Raw genomic sequence first — 18672 nt, forward strand, 5'->3', positions numbered from 1 at the left:
CTCTCGTCCTTACCCCGCTGAAACCCCATAGCTGAAACTAGCGGGGTCATCCGCCCCACAGCTGTCCCGCTCGGTGACCTCGTGCTGGCAGTGAGTGTTTGCGGGGCAGTTGGGGCAGATGCCACAGCCCAGCCCTTCTCCAAACCTGTGTCACCTCTCACCTGCCCCGTGCTGTGTCCCCATAGGGTTCACGGTCCTCTCTTGCTCAATTCTGCCCTGGGGACCTTTTCCATCCCCATTACCCCGATTCCACCCCATTCATACTTCCCTTGACGTTGGCACTGGTTGAGCCTCCAAGTCCCCGAGGCCATGGAGGGGGGAGGGTTGGGGCCTCAGGTATCACCCAACACTCCGTTCCCTTTGCACACGCCTCGGGGGGCTCAGCCCCGCTCCTGCTGCAGCTGCCCCATCTCCTCCCCTGACAGCACTGCGCCAAAGCCATACCTTGGTGTCATCCAGAGGGCAGTGACAGCGCCAGCGGCTGGGACTGTTCCAAATCGAAGCAGCAGAGGTGGAGGGAACATTCCTCCAAATTCCTGCAGAGTTCAGAGCTCTCCGACGAGGACGGGCAGGAGCAGTGCAGCACTGCACTGGGGCTGTAGAGAAGCACCATTTCTTAATGACGCTTTGACACCACTGCTGAGGTTGGCAAGGCTGGAAAAACAAAGAACCAAGGGTTTGCGCGCGTCCTTTGGGCTGTGAGGTTTTAGGGGTACCCAGCAGCCGGGTGGCATGCAGCGTCCCCATCTTGCTGCTCACCAAAGGACCCCCAGAAAACTCCAGGGGCCACCTCCCGTGATGGGCTCTGAGGCAGTTTTGGGGCCGTGTGTGAGCTCCGAGTAGGGTACCCTGCGGTGCCCACATGCCCTCACTCTCACCCCATGGTGGTACCCCAAAAGGAGCACAAGGGGCTGGCTGAGCTCCCACCTTGCTGCCCCCCCAACTCTCTCTTGCCAGGGCTCGATGTAAGGCACACACCACACGTTGGGTTCCCAGCATCATCATCACCCTCTGGGTTTGCACTGCTTCCCCTTGGCCTCACTTCCCCAAAGGGCTCTCGCTGACTGGGGGGCACTTTGTCTCCACGAGGAGCCCAGGAGCTGCAGAACCAGCGGCTGTCGTTCTCTGGCCTCCAAGTTCAAAGTGACCCTTCACATTAAAAAAAAAAAAAAAAAAAGATGACTTTACAAAACAGAGTTGAGAAACTGCTTCCGTCACACCCCATCCTGCAGCCCCATCCCCACCCCACACAGATAAGGGCTGCGCTGCTCCGCTCCCTCTGCTCATCCACGGCTGTGGGCGGCTGCAGGTGGAGGTGGGTGACAAAGCACCGGGCAGGGGCGGTCGAGGCCGGGTGGGATGGTGGAACGTGATGGGACTTAGTGGGAAAATGATTTGCGATGACCCCAGTTGTTCTGCATGGTGCTGATTTGGGTTCTGGAGCGGGGATTTATTTTCTAGGGAGGTTTCTAGAGGAGGGGTTGGGGTGCAGGGGGTGCAACCCCAGTGGGACTGCTCATCATACTATTGGCGTGTAACCGAGGGGTCCCAGTGCCAAGAGAACTTGTCACAGAGCTCACGTTATGAGTGGGCATGGGGTGAAGCCTGTCCTCTGCTCTGCAGGACTCAGCACCCTGCGTGGGCAACACCAGGCTCAGCTCCAGCCCCAACAGCGCACAGAGGCACCCAGCACCAGGACCTCCGGCACAGGCAGCATGGTGTGGGCAGCCCCTGCACTCCGTGAGTCCTTCTGCCCCTGGACTGTTCCCAGTCCACAGCCAACACCTAGCTGGGAACAGGCACATGCAGTTCTCCTAGCTCAGGGACATTGCTGCTCCCCTTCTAAGCTCATCCCCGTGGTGTCCAGATTGGGCTGCAGGGTGGTTGTGGGCTCTGCTCTGTTCACACAGCATCCACCAGCATTTACCAAACATTATTCAATTGACAAAGAAAACCTTCCCAGGCTTAAAGCTGGAGCTGCTCCAGCACAGCCCCTGTACGCACACTGCTGACCTGTTCACAACTCCATCTCGTTCTGTTGCAGGATTCCCTGTTGCCCTCATGCAGGCAGCGCTGGTGAGTCACTGTGCATTGATAAATGGCTCCAAACCAGTGGGGCTTTAAGAGGGGATCAGGGCTGATGTTCACCTGCCCTCCTCCAGCTTCATGTTAGGAACAATTTCATCTCTGAAAGAGCAGTCGGGTGCTGGCACTGCTGCTGAGGTGGTGGGGTCACCGTCCCTGGAGGCGCTCACGAACCATGCAGATGTGGCACTGAGGGACGAGGGTCTGTGGGCATGGTGGGATGGGTTGGGGGTGGGCTTGGGATCTGAGAGGTCTTTTCCAACCTCAATGATTCTATGATTCCATAATTCCCCCCAGGCTGCTCTCCTCCTCGGTGCCGTCCTCGCTGCCACGGAGCCGTATGCTGGGTGAGTGTTGACCCCAGCACAGGGTGCAGAGATTGTGTTTATTTTGAGCGTTGTGTTTCTTCCCATGTTCATCACCTTTGCGTCTGGCACTGGGCTGGGGAAGATTTAGAGCCTGGTGCAGCCGGTTCTGGTGCCAGGTTGGGTTTCAGCCGCATTTTCTTTTGTAGCACAAACAAAACAAAAACTCTCATTTTATGGGGCTGGCACAGATACAATGGGAGATTCCCCCGAGCCAAAATCCAGGCTCCACTGGCTTCCGTCTTACTCAAAGCCCAGGGCATTGCCCCTGAAGCTGGAGCATTGCCACTGCCCTAGGGCACGCTCGTGCCTGTGTTCTGCCATGCTTCCTTTGTCACCCATCTCCTTTGTCACAGCCTCGGGGTGCTGGTGTGCACCGTGGAGCCAGGCACCATCACTGCTTTGCACCCCAGCATCCTGGAGCACCTGAAGCTCTGCCCCACACTGACGGGTGCCCAGCGGGATGCTGTCAATGCCGTGCTCCTCGGGGGCACTACGGTGTATGGGTAAGAAGCCCGATGGTGGGCATGAGGGGTGGTGTTCCCACAAGGATGCGGAGCTGTGCCTTTTCCAGGCATCCTTCGAGCTGGGATTTGGAGACACTGCAACGTTTGGGGCCACTGGCGCTGGCTTTGAACCAGACCACGCTGAGCTTGGTGGATAAGGTGAGCTGACCCTAAATGGCCCATTAGTCAGGCCAGCCCACAGACTTGGGACCCAGCACCCTGGGGACCCCAGCACCCTCTGCCCTCCCTGGCAGGCAGCACAGGAGGCATTCGCCAGGAGCATCGCAGCCACCTACAGCACCCAGGGATGGGTGCAGCGGGAGCAGTCCCTGACCCTGCTGACAGCCCTGGCAGCAGCACTGCACCCCCGGCCAAAGCGGAGCGCAGACCATGAGATGCCAGCCCCGAATGCACCCTCCTCACCTGCAGGCTGCATGCAGAAGCCCATCACCACCCGTGTGCTCTCTGAGAGCATGCTGATCCTTGACTATGACAGTCCCGAGCAGTTCTACCTTTGCCTGAGCGACAGTGTTCTGCAAACAGACCTGAAGCATGTGCTGGAGCAGCCACTCACCACTGAGCATTTCTGGGCGCTGAAGAAAAGGCTGCAAGAGGTAAGGGGTGAACCAGGCTATGAGCAGCAGTGCAACTACTTGGGACATGGAAGCCACCTCTTATTTTAATATAGACACCAGGAACATCCCTCCCTTCCCCACCTCTCTTTGCTGAGTGCAGGTGTACCCCACGGGGATCCCGGATGCCCAGCTCCGGTGGCTGGGGCAGCTGTCCCGCTTCTACACAGTGCAGGAGATCAGCCAGTGGCAGGTGACCTCAGCGGACACGCTCTGCGCCCTGCTCAACCCCTCAGATGGCAAATGGAGCAGCGCCCAGGTATCCAAGGGGCACAGGAACAGATGCTGGAGAGCCCAAGCTGAGGCTGCTCTGTGCCCATGTCCTTGTCTTTGCCCATGTCTATGCCCAGCTCCTGTGGGAGCTCACCCACCCATCTCCTGGAGCCCAAGGCACAGGGGTTTTGCAGTGGACATGCATTTCTGCCAAATAATACATTTTCCTCCCTCTAAGCACACAATGCATCAATCGTATTTTCCAGAAGCAGCAGCTTGTCACAAGGTTCCTGGACCTAGGGGGCAACCTAACGGGGCCCTTGCTTCAGCTAATTGGCGGGATTTTGCTGTGTGACCTGAACGAGGAGCAGATTGAGAAAATACCTCCAGAAGCAATTGGGTAAAGCACTCTATAGGGATGCTCATCCATCCTACAGGATGCCTGGGGTCATGGGAAGAGAGCAAGGGATGGCAGGTCCACCTGGCTCTGCAATGGCCGTGTCCTGCTCCGAGCCATCAGTGGCATGAGTGGGGGACAAATTGCTCATCCTCCTGGTCATTGGAAGGGCTTTGGGTGGCACCCCCTGTGCTGACATCCGAACCTCTCTTCCCTCAGGAGCGCTGGAGAATTGAACATTTCCACCTGCTCTCAAAGCAAAAAAGACCAATTCTACAGCAAAGCCCAGCAGGCCTTTGCCAGCCAGGCTGGCACCAAGTTGTATTACCTCCAGATGCAGCCATACCTGGGTAGGTGCCTCAGCCTTCATTTTCTATAGAGAGGTCTTCCTTGGCTGGAAGGTTGGACATAGACAAGAACCATCTCACAGTCACCAAAGCCTCTCTCAGTGCTCTAAGTGTTGGCATGAGTTCAGGCGCCCTGGGTATTTTCTTCAAGGTGGAGCTCCAGCAGAGGACCTCAAGAACTTGACTGAAATTGGCGTTGACATGGATATTGACACCTTTCTTGCCCTAAATCCCAATGAACTGCAGGTATGTTCCTGCTGTGCTGCATGCTGGTGTTATTCCCATGGCAGGGAGGTTGGAACTAGGTGACCTTTGAGGTCCCTTGCAACCCAATCCATTCTATCATCCTAAGTTGAGGGCTGAGCTGCGGGCTCAAGGCTGTGCTCCCATCAGATCACCAAATCTCTACTTCTAACCTTTTAAAATATTGTTTTGTAAGTTATTACTAGCTCTGCATTCCCTTTAGAAAAGCATTTTCAGGCAGTGGGTCTGACCAAAGCTGTTGTACGTGTATTGCAGAAACTCAGTGTTCTGGATGTCAAAAATTTGCTGGGGGCAAACATCCAGCAACTGAAGGGAGCCGAGAATCAGACCGCTGTGATGTGCTGGGTCAAGAAACAGTCCCAGCAGGAACTGGACCAAATCCTGGGAATTGGCCTGCAAGGGGGGATGGAGGAACCTCCCCCCACCATTCCCACCACCACCCCTCCCCCTCCCACTGCTGCCCCCACCCCTATAGCCACCAGCAGCCACCCCACTAATCCAATCACCAGCCCCAAGGCCCCCACCCCAAATGCTGTAAGCCCGACCTTCCCTCACACTGCCCAGCCCAGCACTGCTGTCACCACCACCACCTCCACCCCAGCCCCTAGCTCCATCACCCCATGCTCCATCCACCAGCCTGCCACCTCGAAGTCCCCTGCTGCCACCCTCCTCACCACCATCCTCGCTGCTGTCAGCCCCAAGGCCACCTCTCCCAGCTCCGTTCCACCCCCAGCTGTCACACACAGTGCCACCACCAGCACTAATGTTCCCAATCCCACAGGTGCCGTCAGCAGCACTGGCACCCCACTGGTGTCCCCAGCACCGGGTGGTACCACCGGCCCAGCTCCTGCCCCCTGTAACACCACCACCCCAAGCTCCCCCTGTGCCCTTGTCCCAAAGCCCACCTCTGTGCCCGCTGCCTCCACATCCACAGAAATTAACCCCCTTTCCCACAAGCCCACCACCCCAGTCCCCAACACCACTGTCTCCACCCAAAGCATCAGCTCCTCAACGATCATTTGCAAGACTGGTGTCCCTCCAGCACCTCTCGGCCCCTCTTCCACCACCTCCAGCAGAGAGATCACCAAGAAAACACCGGTAGACGTGCCAGAGACACCGAGACCCCCACCTGGTGGATACATCAATCTGCAACCTGAACCTGGTAAGGCTTGTGTGTCGGGAACGGGAAAGGCTTAGGAGCCAACGCGGAGGCAGAAGTCTTCACCAACAAACAGCAGCTGATCCACCTTTTTACTGGCCAGATTCAATATGGGCATGCTGCTGTTCACAAGAAACCCCAAGCAGTTATAGCATGTCAGGTAGCAATGTATCTGTACAGGGCCTGACAGCACCTGGTCTGCACCTGGTACTGCCATCAGATGCTGCAAGTCCAGGAAGGTGTAGCTTACGGTGCCTCATCACACTCTGGGTGCACAGCAGCCCTTAGCCACTCTGCAAAAAAGCTGGAATAAATCCAGCAGTGTCAGTGCACTGCACTATTTTTCACAAAACAAGGACATTGGGTCTGGCCAATGTCACACGCACAGACCCCTGGGGTACCCGAACCCCAAAGCAACTCTCCTGCCCCAACTGCACGTGTGCTGCTTGTACGGATAACCCAATCCTTTCTCATCTGTTCTCCATCCAGGATCAGGATCCAGGGTGTCCTCGTGTTTACTCCACATATTGACCACAGCCATGGGAATATCACTGCTGCAAGGGCTTCTCTGACACCGCACCTGCAGCACCACGCTCACCAAACCCCTCCCCCCCACCTTCATCATCCTGCAAAACGATGCTGGCAAATTTCTGGCTGAAAAGTAGAAACCCAGGGAAGGAGAAGAGTTTGTCCTTTTGATTCCAGCAAGGAATGCTCATTTAGTTTTGAGTCTGGGAAGTGAAAGGAGGACAGGTGATTTTCCATCCCAAAGCAGCCCAACAGGCACTGAACTAGCTAGCCGCTCAGCTATCAGCTAATATTGGCTGATCCACCACTACTTTAATGCTGACAGTGGGCACAGTTCTGCCAGCTTTATTCACACTGGGTGCTATTTTGCTTCTAAGCAGTCCCACAGTTAAAAACCGTGGGAAAACTCAGGGACTCAAACTGCTGGCCACTGCAAGAGAGGTAGAACAGAGCCCAGATATGCAGCCTGAAAACTCAGCCAGAAATCCACTAAACTGCATTTAACTTGCTTCATGAACTTAAGAGAATTGCCATCATTTGTTCGAACTACACTAAGACCAGTTAGGAAGATTAATTGAAGGTAGTTTATCTTGATTACTGTTGCAATTATATATAATAAAACAATCAACTATTTTTTCCTAATCAAGCGTGTTCTTGGATGCGTTTAGTGCTTTGGAGTTCTCCTGACTAACAAATCTTGATAGATTGCACTTCCTTTGCCCTGACTTCCTTCTATCTTCTCCTCACATTGAGGCATTTTTTGGACAGAAATCCCCAAGAAGCAAAAAAAAATATACTGAAAATCCTATACTGCTCTTATACTGCTCCCATGAGGAAGCTGAGTAGATTGGAGTAGTCAACACCAAAGAAAATTAGCAGACACGTCTGAGGTTCCTGGCCATTTAATTTGATCTAGTACCCGCAGACACTGCAGTGCAGGCAGTGTGAATGAAGAGAAGACAACAGCAATTCCCATTTTGCTTCTGCCACTTTTACATAGCTCCACAATTTCTTTAGAACCAGCTGGAAAGCTTTCCTCCCACTCAGAGGGCCTGGCAGTGCTGAGAGAACAGGTGCTCAGAAATGCAATCATTAACATGCGGAACTGCAGATTTGCTCACCCCTAAACCCACCACAGTTGCATAGTAAAATATTGATAGCGGCTGCATCGCAGTACAAGGGATGTGTATTACCTTGGCTTGGTTTGTACAAAAGGCAAAAAGAGATCCTGCTCTGAATAGTCTGAAAGCTTCGCTTCCAATAGAAAGCTATATTTTTCTATTGATTTGAAAGAGGAAAATACCCAGCAATGAGCACAGAGCCACACAGCAGCTGCCTGCTCGCACTGAGCACCCCTCACCCCCTGGCCTGGCTGTCCCTGACAGGCTCTGAGCCGGTCACACGCTGGTCCACCTCATCTTGCTGTATCCAAGGGAAGATTTTCAAGACAAGACCGACATCATCAGGAAACTGAGAATCAGAGCAGGCAGGAGGTGGAGCATCATGGCCATGGTACCCAGAGGGGCTGAGGACGGTGCTGGAGGAAAAAGAGGGGGCATCAGTGCAAAGAAACCAACAGTTGAACCATTCCTCCACGGGGAGAAGATCCCGTTCTGCCACATCCAGGGAAGATCTTTGGCTTTCTGACTAGGGCTCTCTAACCAGTACCCAGCCATCCCTAATTGAATCGTCAAGTCAAAGCCCAAATCCAACACACAGCAGAGCAGGGTGCTGTGGAAGTGCTCATTCAGTTGAGATGCACAGCTAACATGGATGCTTTCAGTGAGATTACAGGATTGTTCCTCATCTTGGACTCAGAAATTGCTGCAAGGCTTAAGGCTCCTCTGGGGAACTGAATTTGCTGCCTCTCCATGCCGGCAGGTGAAGGGCACAGGTAAGCACTACCCAATGCATTTTAGGGGGGCTGGGTGGATGGGCAGTGGCAAATGCCAGTGAAAGGGGTCTGCAATAGCCCAGACTAACAGCCTCTGCTCTCTCAGATGTATGAGCAGGCAGCAGGACTTTCTAAGGCCTTGGCACAAGCATGGCTGAGAGCTTGGCGCACTTGGTTCTCTTTTACAGGCAACCAAAAGCACCTCACTTCCACAAGGCAATTATTCTCCTTATGGTAACGCAAAAATAAATATTTAAAGCACAACAATCAGAAGCCCTAACACACTACATACGCTGAAACTTCGGCGTGACGATGTTCATATAGCCTTCTTGTGTTCCCCCAGTGAGCCCAACACCAAGTTCATTCAGTTCTGTTTGTTTCTGTCCTTGGGCCCACTCCTGGATGGGAGACTTGTTCCGCCAATTTGCCAGATTGGGCAGATTTATCCCCAGCAAGCCCTTAACCTCAGCAGGTGTCAGGCTCTAGGAGAAATCAAACAAGACTTACAGATGTAAATACAGGAATGAAAATCCCCCCTCTAGTCAAGGATCTGATGAGGTCTGTGTTAGCAGAATTGCTAAGAACAAACTTGTGGTGTGCAGTTTCAGTTGGAACAAATCTTACCTTAGGTTTGGGGAATAAACACAATGATTCTTCAAAGCCTGTTTCTGTTGTCTTGTCATGACACGTCTCCTTGACCCATGCAGGGGCCCCAGTCCCTGCTCAGGTCACAAGGCTTTCTTCCAAAATTGGTAATATTACTGCTAACACTCCCGTTAGAAGGTTTGCACTGCAGCCTAGTGGAAACCTCCTCCTATGACTATGAGAGCTTGGTCTAAAGAAATTCCCCAGTAAGACTGTGCAAGCATCCATGGATGACTCCAAATTAAACTTTTAGAGAAGTTTCAGGTTGGTTTTCCACTTTCCATTAGTCAACTATCATTGTGAATTTGATGGAGCAACTTCTGATTTATAACAATGGACTATGTGACCAGAAACAACCACCTAGTATGGCAGAAACAAAAGGTGAACAATGTCAACATCCAGCTTACCATCAAAGCATCTCTTCTCAAATTCACCAGTGTTTCAACATTCATGTTCACATCGTCCTTGCTCAGAGCTCTGAGATCCTCACCAGGAGCACCTCCTGTGACCAAAAAGAGAAAGTTTTACTCAATGCATGCACATCAGCCCCCACACAAACGAGCGGTGTTGTGTATCTGTACAGGCTGGAGCATAAACTATGTCTTCTACATTTATTACGTCTGGACTGCTAACAGAGTAAGTTCCAACTGCAAAAAAAATAGTTCCTTTAGCTGCAGGGTTTTATGGTGCTGGCCATCAAGCCAATCTGTATCAATAGCCAGATGGAGTGGGTAAAAAGATGTTCACCAAGGCTGTGAATAAATGCTTGGGTTAACAGGCAAAATCTATGTTTTGTGACATGGGGGATGGCTGTGAGATAAGTGCTAAGCATTAGCAGTGGGATTTCCAAGGCACCTAGATGATCTTACCCATCTCAGAAACCCTGAGTCTGAACATTCCTGTGACAGCTGCACAATCGGTTAGGGGAATTTTAAGTTGGGTACAGATTCTTTCAAGAATATTTTATGCCATCTACAAGTTGGAAAAAGATGCAAACCTTCCAGAACTTTTAACAGCTTAGCTTTGAAAATTCCCAGATCTTAAGATGGTGTTTGTTCCCTGCTCAGCTTATGGCAAAGACCTCTCTCTTCCCTGTAATATACAGTTATTTTACATACCTAGATAAGGTTCAATAAGCGTATAATAAGAATTTAAATAGTGCCGGTCTGAGAAAGCACGTTTTGCTTTATCATACAGGATATCTTTTGTACGCTGTGAACAGGCTGAAGGATTCAGGGATGCCAGTCTGTAAAAAAAAAAAAAAAAAAGAAGATGATGATGATTTAGGAAAAGTTTTTATTATTTTCAACTTGAATAAATCCCAAGGTTTTCCCAGTAGACATACAAGGTATGGAGAGAAGCTAAACGAAGAAAATAATGACTTGGCTGCCTGCTCAAAATGATCTGTTTTCTAAGTTATGGTGGCAGTGATGCTAAGTTTGTGTTTGTGAGGATGTAGTGAAGTGATTAATTTTATTTAGCAGTCTTTCAGATACAACTCCGTTTTGCCTCCAGACAAAAGCATGCATGCAGACCATATTGGTTGTCACTTGAGGTGCAATAAAAAGAATCTGACTGCAAATCTGAGCCCTTCCTGGCAGAGGGGAGAACGACAGGTTTTTAAGCCTGGACAGAGAGTATGCACTAAGTTGCTTCCTACATTTCCTTTCACTGCATGGAGAGAAAGTAAACAGCCCTTGCTGATGGGAATGCTTCTACAAGAAGCCAAGAGCATTGCAATGTTTGACTCACTTCAGGGTGTTGGGGTCTATCATATTCAGCAAGGTCTCATTCAGAATGCACAAGTATTTTGTATTAATTGCATTCAGTGCAGTGGCATTCAAGGGATTTCCCAAGGCAGCATATCGACTGATCACAGCAGCAGCCTAGAAACACAATTTTTTCAAAAGTTAACTTCATTCATCTTTAAAAGAAAAACAAATGTGATTATTACAAAAATAAAACCAAATCATTTTAAATCTACTTGTGTGGACCTCAAGCATGGGCCAATTATCTTAAGAAGCCCCTAAGCTGGTCCTAAACCAGCAGCTCCCAAACCAGGAAGCAAACCTGGGCAGGAAATCAAACCCAAATCCCCACCTGTTCATTTTGGAGGTCAAGCTCTAGCAAGGCAGCCAGCCTGTCAGCTGAAGTTATCTTCCATCTGCTAAAATCCTCCGCGGTGATTAAAGAAGCAAGGAGGCCCAGTTTGGGGAGCAGACTGTCAGGATATCCATCAGGATATGTCTGTGGAAAGACAGTTGGTATTGCTATGAACACTTGTTATCATGCCTGTGTTCTTTGCAAGATTAATGTGGAAAAGCCTAAAAGGTCTCTGCAAGGAATGAAAACAAAAGCCAGTGAGATTAAATGAGCGCATCTGTCATTTTTCTGCAGGAAAGCTGAGGGAAGCAGGCTCCATTGGGGGAAGAAAAGCTGCAGCAATGTGAATTGATTCAATAAAGACCTGGAGCAGCAGAACGCCTTGCAATGGTGAAGGTGAACCAAACACTGGGCCACCCGAGCAGCAGCACAGCCTGCAGGTCAAGGCAAGTGATCATTCCCCTCCATTTGGCTCCTGCGAGATCTCATCTAGATACTACAAACAACGTTGGGCTCTCTGATAAAATACTTTGTCCAAGTCTAGCAAATGCTAGGAAGTCTAGCAGAAGTCCATGCTGGCTGAAGGCACAACATAGGAAGTGGGGCAGTGGGGCTGAGGGAATTGTGTTTTTCAATCTGAACAAGAGAAGGCTAGAAGAGGATTTTAAAACTGTCTTTAACTAACTTCTGGTAGATTAAAGGGAGGATGAAGCCATACTCTTCTCAGAGATGCACGGTGAAAGGGTAAGGGCCAAGATGCAACGAAAATTCTAATTAGGTATTAAGAAAAATATATTTTCACAGTGAAAGTGGTCAAACATCAGATGAGGAACACAGAGAGATGGTGGAGTCTCAGTCCTTGGAGACACTGAAACTCAACTGAACAAGTCCCTGAGCAATCTCATCAGTAGACAATTTGGCATCCGTCAGCCTGACATTACCTCATCCAGCTTCTCCTTCAGCACAGCCAATTGCTCATTACTGAAGGGGTAGGTCAGGATCTCAGAGAAGTAATTCTTCAGAGAGACATTCTTCAGGCAAGCACGCAGCTCCTCAGGTGTATAGTAAATAGGCATCAGGTCATCATTAAGAACAGTCTCTGTTATCTTCAGGTCATCTGGGCAACCTGTTGAAGGAAGTATTAGATATATTAACACTACTGCCCAGCGTTAAATCCTTTTCCTTCAGGCTTTGAGTGCTTCCTTTCTGGAGACAGACAGGTATGCAGTCATTGTTCCACCCTCCTCCTGGGCTACCCACCACCAAGTGTTTCACAGCTTAACTTAGACATATTCAAGGAGGCCCACAAGCACTAAGATCAATCCCAGTACAAGGGGAATGTTGCCATTTCAGATCAGAGAAAGCTCCCATACCAACATCACGCTTCTGCCTAGAAGGCAAGAGTTCTTCAACAATGGTGGCCAGCTGTGCCCTCGACAGAGGTGAACTACGTGCAGAGTTCTTCAGCCAGCGAGTTAGAACATTCTGCAAAGAAAATATTTCATCAGGGAGATTCTGCAGCATTAGGCATATCATCAACGTATTAGGTTGCTACTCACACAGAAACTTCTTTGCTGAAATACTATGGGCAGAAGACTTCTGCTTATGCCTACAGACCTTTCCTTAGTCAGCCAAAGGCAAATTTCTAAATGCCTAAACTCTATCCTATTCCATGCCCATAAATGGTTTTAACTCCTTACAGCGTATTGTATACAGTTACTAGTGCTTTCCGCCTCTGATCCTAGTCTGACAGTTACAGGAAGAAGACGACAGCAATTTAGCCAGACACAGGCCATCTGGCTCCATCAGTCCTCTCCCATAGACCACCAGGCCCCTTGGTCACCAGGTTTTTAGATTAAGACACACCACAGAACATCCTCCCCGTCACACTTCTTCCATACTGCAGAACCTAGGAGTGCTTCCCAAACTTCCCACACCCCTACGAGTAACCCACCTTGGGGATCTTCTGCCAGATGCTGTGATCCAATACAGGAATCAACCCAGTGAGCTCATTCAAGGTTGAAGCTGACCACACTTGAGGAGGCCTGCATACAGAAATTAACAGGGATCAGTTTTCAAGAAAGAAAGAAAAAAACATAGAAGATGCCAGCATTATGTCCATTATGTCCATGTAACATAGTAAGTTAAGAAAATTTCTCAATCACTTTCTATCACAGAAAACTTTATTCCAGTGGGTCAGAAGTAACTGTTAGTAACATGAATCGAGGCATCTGTAAGGGAAAATGGCATTTAACAAACAAATTTTTTTTAAGTGTGAAAACCAGTGCACACTACTGTCAATTCAGTGCCAAGATCTTAGAGCATTTGACACAGGAAGGAAAAATACTTGGCCTCTCTGGACAACGTCTCTTAGATATAGCCAGAGATTTATCAAGCAGCTGGCAGTTTAAGAGGTGGAAGCAGAATGTTTCCCGAAAGCCAGAATCTGATGAACATCTAGAACCATTCTGTGCTCATTGGGACCATCTCAGAAAAGTTCGGATAGTGAAAAACAGACCAGAGAAAAGGCTTCTGTAACTACAGCAGGTGAGACAGAAACGACTCTGTATTTTTTCAGGAGAATTCCAGCCAAACTTTTCAGCTGAAAGACATTCAAATAAAACAATGGAAACAGCCCTATATGAAATTCAAAAGCAATGAATTATTCAAGTTTATGATCAAGTTGGTCAGCTGCAGTTCACTTAGATCTCAACAGGACAATGGTTTTGTTTCAGGTCAGTGTTTTGCCGATGCCCAGAAGAAAAATTCATACCCAAATGTAGTGTTGCCACTGCTGATCACACTCCTAATAGCTGCTTCTTGATCAGGCAGGAAAGATTCACACTGGCTTAACTCCTTCAGCAAACTCCCAGCAGAACTTCTAATGTATTCTCCACCCAGGTCACAGACCAGATGACCCAGAATCTTTGCATCTTCCTTGTTTACTTGTGTGCCTGGAATTTTCTGAAGTAATACAAGACAGAGAGATTAAGTAGAACTGGATAGCACTGTACAAGAGCATTTTTGCTCCTTCTGACAGCTGATATCCCCAAACTCTCCCCAGCCTTGAGCAGAGTTGTCCCCTGACCACATACCAAGCACGCTAAAGCTTCCAGCAGCAGCTGTTTGCGCTCTGATGACTGTCTTTGCAGAAGATTGAGATTTGCTTTCCCAACATTAGCAAAGTACTGCTTACAGCTTCCTGTTGCTGCATAGTCTGAAGGACTAGAAAGACAAATACTCTCTGAATTCTACTGAATGATATCACACAGATGGTCAAGTTCAAGGCTGTTCAACATACACTCTATTTAATATAATGTTTTCCATTCCCACAGTCTAAATTCTAAGCAGTCGTTCTTCCTAAAGATCACTGTCCACATTTTTCAAAAACTCAGTTTCACCTTAAGGACTCCACTGTAAGACTCATCTTAAAATTATTCCAGATTTGGATACAGAACCACAGTGGATAGCTACCAGAACAAAGAAATCTACTCTACTGTCTGTTTCGCCTGATACTATAAGAGAAAAGCCCCCTCAAAAAGGCTAAAAAGCACTGAAAGCCCATAGTAGTTTCACATCAATACAGAAATATCTAAAAAGAGCTTCATACTGTTTCACTAATGCAATGGATAGTTAAATCTGAAAGGTATCAAAACTCTTTAAAAGCTTTCTGCAATCTGATTTTTTTTTTTTTCTGTAAGGATGTCTGAACAAATCAGAAGTATATCTCAACTATGCATTAGTCCTTACTAGCTGGCTTATGAAGTAATGCCTCTTCTTCTCATTAAAGACTAAATCAACAACACAAAAGTGATAGCACATTTACCTTAAAAATAGCAACATGTCTTTAGGATAGCTATCTAAGTCCTTGGGAATCCCACGCAGCGTCACCATCTTCACTAAGCAACTCAGCTGAAAGCACACCAGAGTTTATAGCAGAAAAGGAAAATGGCATAAAGATATAAATAAAAAAATAAAAATAATGAAGATTTTACTCAGCTCTAAGAAAAGAAAGAAAAAGAGAGAAATCAGACCTGAGAAGCCTAGCCAACCGGGTTTTGACTTCATCTCTCTTTGGAAAAATTCAAAACTGTGCAACTGAGACCCAGGACCAATTACATTTGTTCCAGTCCCTTAAGCTGAAAATACTTCTGCTCTTGCTAAACAATCCTGATTAGTATCTCCATTGCAATACCAAACAGCATTTTGGAATAAAGGAACTGACCTGGTCTTCTCCTAGCTTGACATTCTTCCTCTTCATGACTTTGGCCAGCTCCTGAACTCTTTCTGGTTCCATTTCACTGGCAACTGCACATGTGTAGCCTTGAAGGACTGATGGGGAAAGCCTGAACGTTTACAAAAAGCAAATCAGAAGGGCAAGGATTTCAGGAGAAAAGTCAGTGATGATCCCCTGTGTATAAGCATAAACTTTCCCAAACCTCAAGGCTACATGCTCTCCAAACCTCATACACCCAAAGTCTTGGCTTTTGTGGGAGATCAAGAATCCATCACCGCTTGCATAAGCATTATCTAGAGATTGTGCTGGAAGTAGAAAAGCAGAGACAAATTCTCCACCCCAAGCAAAACTGCTGTACTGAAATACACGATCAGCCTCCTCTCTGTGTTTTCTGTATATGCCAGAGTCATGCAGATCCTCATCACAGCTGATAGTCTCATGATTTGGGAAAGCTCAGGAAGAAGTATTTCTATATGGAAAAACACTGTGATAGCAGCATGACATGTCAGATCCATTGTTCTTCCAGGTATGTGCCAAGGCTTTCATCATTTTTCATCTCAGATACAAGAACTGACAAAAGACACATCAGTCCCACTAAATTTAATTCTTGGAATAGCACTACATAAGACTGACACGTTGTCTGATTAGAAATGCTTTGCCAAGAAGCAAGGCTCCCAACTGCAGTCTGAGCCAGCAGCATTGTTTCAGAAAGCAAATCTGGCTCCCAGGTGTATCTTGCAGCTGACACCATGGCAGACCTTGGTGCTACATGCTTGTTGTCTGTATGGTATTTTCCTGTCTCTTGTTTTAGGTGAAAAAAAGATGGGTCAGTCATATGTGACAAAAGAAACAGAGATAACACAAGCAAAGCAAACATGGAAAATGGAAGGAGAGTAGAAAAATGCTACCTGCTGAAGTCAGGCTCTGTCCTTATCACATCTCTGAAAAACATGGCAGCCTGTGGAGCAAAGCCACACTGTCAGTAGTTCACCGTGCTCTTACGCATCACTCACTTGTATTTTCAGGTAGATTTTCAGAGTGGACTCATAGCTCTGCAGTGTCCAAGAGTGACACTAAGGGGTGAAAGCACATGAGCTGCTAGAATATTACCTGTTCTCGGGTCCACATTTTACTGTTGAGATCCTCAATACTGAGCTTCCCATCCTCAAAAATAAGCAATGATTTCGGAATGTACCTGGCCAGAGCACCAGGGGTAAATTTAACCAGGTCAGCAGGGTTGCCTACACTGGAGGAAATCTTAAAAAACAACAACAAGTATATGTATATATATATATTTGTAAAAAAAATCTAACATCTAAAGTCTAACAAAATATTTCCCATTTGACATATGCATCAGACTAGCATGAAACTAATACCTGAGGCCTTGATGAAAGGGAATGATTCTGTTTCTATCAGTTTCCCAGCTCCTGGCTTGATGCTCTAAAAATCTTTAAGAGGACAGAAAGGAGGAACACTCCTCCCTACCAACCCAAGCAATACCTCAACTCTAGAGGGCAAGTTGCAGAGCAATGCTGCGGTGAAGGAGATGTTCTTTCCCTCACGCATCACCCAGAGCCCCGATCATCCCATTGCCCCAACATATACTATAGTCAGGGCCTCTGGTGCCAAACACATCAGGAGTTTTCTTGCAGGTGGTAAGATGAATAACAACAAACTCAAACACTGCACATACAGCTTGAAGGTTAAAATCATGGCCAGGAAAAGTGAGGAAAGATGTCCAAGTCCTACAGTCACATGGGGGAAATGACATTGCTAGAGGATCAGTCAACCCTGAAAGGGACTTTTTCTGAGATAAGCCTCCACTTCTCAAACATTCTTATTTCAAACAATGGAAAAAACATTTTCTTGGCAGCTTCTTATCAAGTCAATGATGAGTAGTTTCCGTGTGCACCCCCCAGAAAACTGTCTCTTCTGCCCCAGGCCCTAAGAGGCTCATCAGAGCACACTGGCTAGCAGCCAATGACATCTACACTGGCACAGTGACGGGGACTGGGGATGCCTGTCCTGCTGCACGCTCTGGTTAGCAATGACAAACACTCCAGAGGGAATCTTGTCTGTGTGCGCAGGTATGTGTCAGTGCCTGGCCCCAGGTAACCAGCGTTCTTGGTTGTGAGTCACTGGAGCTTTGCTAATTTATGACATCCATAGAGAGAAAAACAATTTCACCTTTTCCACAAATATCCTTTTCAGAGGAGAAGGCAGGGCCACTATTTGCTGAACAAACTCAGGCAACTTAATGGCTTCTAAGATCACTTCTGGAGACAGGCTTCGAAGTGTGCTGCTGTTGAGGCCAGCCACCAAGCTCCCTAGCTTTGCCAGGCTCTGTCCAGAAGAAATCTGAAAGGCAATACATGCAGGCATGAGTACGCAAAAGGCCAAACAACGCTTGCTTGCAACTAGCTATGCCAGGTCTAAGGTGCATTGGTGGATTTCATCTTTTATACCTGATAGCCAGAGCTGAGCAGTTTGTTGATAATAGCACTGGACTGGTCAGCATTCCAGCCACGAACTTTACCCAGGACCGGAACTGAAGCTGCAAGGTCTTCCTCGCTGATCTTATTTTCGATGTCAGATACAGACAGCCCGACAGCAATCTGGCCCAACGCCTGCAGGACTGCAGGAGTGAAACGCTCAAACTTCCTCACCAAAGAAGATACGACCTGTAAAGATCCCACACAGTCAGAAAAGGTCAGAAGAGTAATGATGTGCCTACGGGATTCTACAGCCTTCGGACGTCTAAAACGACAGGATTTTCTGCTTCAAACCTGTGTGATTAAGTCCATTCATGGACTTCTACCATTGAGACTTTGCCTATCATAAAGCATGAGCCAGACAGCACACAGAAAAATAGCAAGATGGGTTCTAGGACTGCACAGAGGAGGAGGCATAAGAGCTGAACCCTCAATCATCACAAACGTTGTCTAGTTGAATGAAGACCTGAGTCACGGGGCTGGGCAGATTACCTGCAGTTCCTCTCTTGTCATGGAGGAGGGAGCTCCTTTTCCATTTATTCTTCCGAGCGTCGTGTTTGAGGTGCAGCTCTTAGTGATCCTCTGGGCCAAGGTCAAAGTATCATCTCTGCTCAGGTTGCTCACAGCAGAGGGGCTCAGGTAGCAAACAAATCTGTCTGGGAGACTGCGGGTGGGACACCGGGAGGAGAGGTTGACAATCTCATAGGCAGAGATTCTGATCTCTCCTCTTTTTCCAAGGGATGCTCACACAGCCCAAATAACAAATGCAGAAGGGCAAATGAACAACGCAGATGATGAAAATTAT

The 18672-nt window shown here is 48.2% G+C and overlaps 2 protein-coding genes across 14 annotated transcripts in view; one reads left to right on the forward strand and one right to left on the reverse strand.

The window, feature by feature from the left end:
* LOC110405915 (mesothelin-like protein) lies at nt 1716-7285 on the forward strand. The gene is made up of 11 exons (XM_021411749.1): nt 1716-1740; nt 2045-2076; nt 2748-2956; nt 3025-3115; nt 3211-3570; nt 3692-3847; nt 4068-4201; nt 4418-4548; nt 4697-4791; nt 5065-5971; nt 6458-7285. The coding sequence occupies exons 1-11, from the start codon at nt 1716-1718 to the stop codon at nt 6538-6540; spliced, it is 2223 nt and encodes a 740-aa protein (XP_021267424.1). The 3' UTR covers nt 6541-7285.
* LOC110405803 (mesothelin-like) overlaps nt 7383-18672 on the reverse strand; it is a 37066-nt gene continuing 25776 nt past the window's right edge. For all 13 annotated transcript variants that reach the window (XM_021411499.1, XM_021411502.1, XM_021411495.1 and 10 more), the window contains 18 exons: nt 18360-18531; nt 17841-18056; nt 17563-17733; nt 16486-16632; nt 16284-16333; nt 15364-15484; nt 14965-15050; nt 14234-14363; nt 13912-14102; nt 13093-13183; nt 12512-12623; nt 12080-12264; nt 11136-11282; nt 10788-10921; nt 10154-10281; nt 9443-9537; nt 8683-8872; nt 7383-8033 (listed from right to left, as the gene is read on the reverse strand). In XM_021411499.1, the coding sequence (XP_021267174.1) occupies nt 7939-8033; nt 8683-8872; nt 9443-9537; nt 10154-10281; nt 10788-10921; nt 11136-11282; nt 12080-12264; nt 12512-12623; nt 13093-13183; nt 13912-14102; nt 14234-14363; nt 14965-15050; nt 15364-15484; nt 16284-16333; nt 16486-16632; nt 17563-17733; nt 17841-18056; nt 18360-18531 (2461 nt within the window). In that variant the 3' untranslated portion in view covers nt 7383-7938. The remainder of the gene's footprint in view (nt 8034-8682; nt 8873-9442; nt 9538-10153; nt 10282-10787; nt 10922-11135; nt 11283-12079; nt 12265-12511; nt 12624-13092; nt 13184-13911; nt 14103-14233; nt 14364-14964; nt 15051-15363; nt 15485-16283; nt 16334-16485; nt 16633-17562; nt 17734-17840; nt 18057-18359; nt 18532-18672) is intronic.

Source organism: Numida meleagris, chromosome 13, assembly GCF_002078875.1.
Source record: "Numida meleagris isolate 19003 breed g44 Domestic line chromosome 13, NumMel1.0, whole genome shotgun sequence".
Classification (NCBI taxonomy): Eukaryota; Metazoa; Chordata; class Aves; order Galliformes; family Numididae; genus Numida; species Numida meleagris.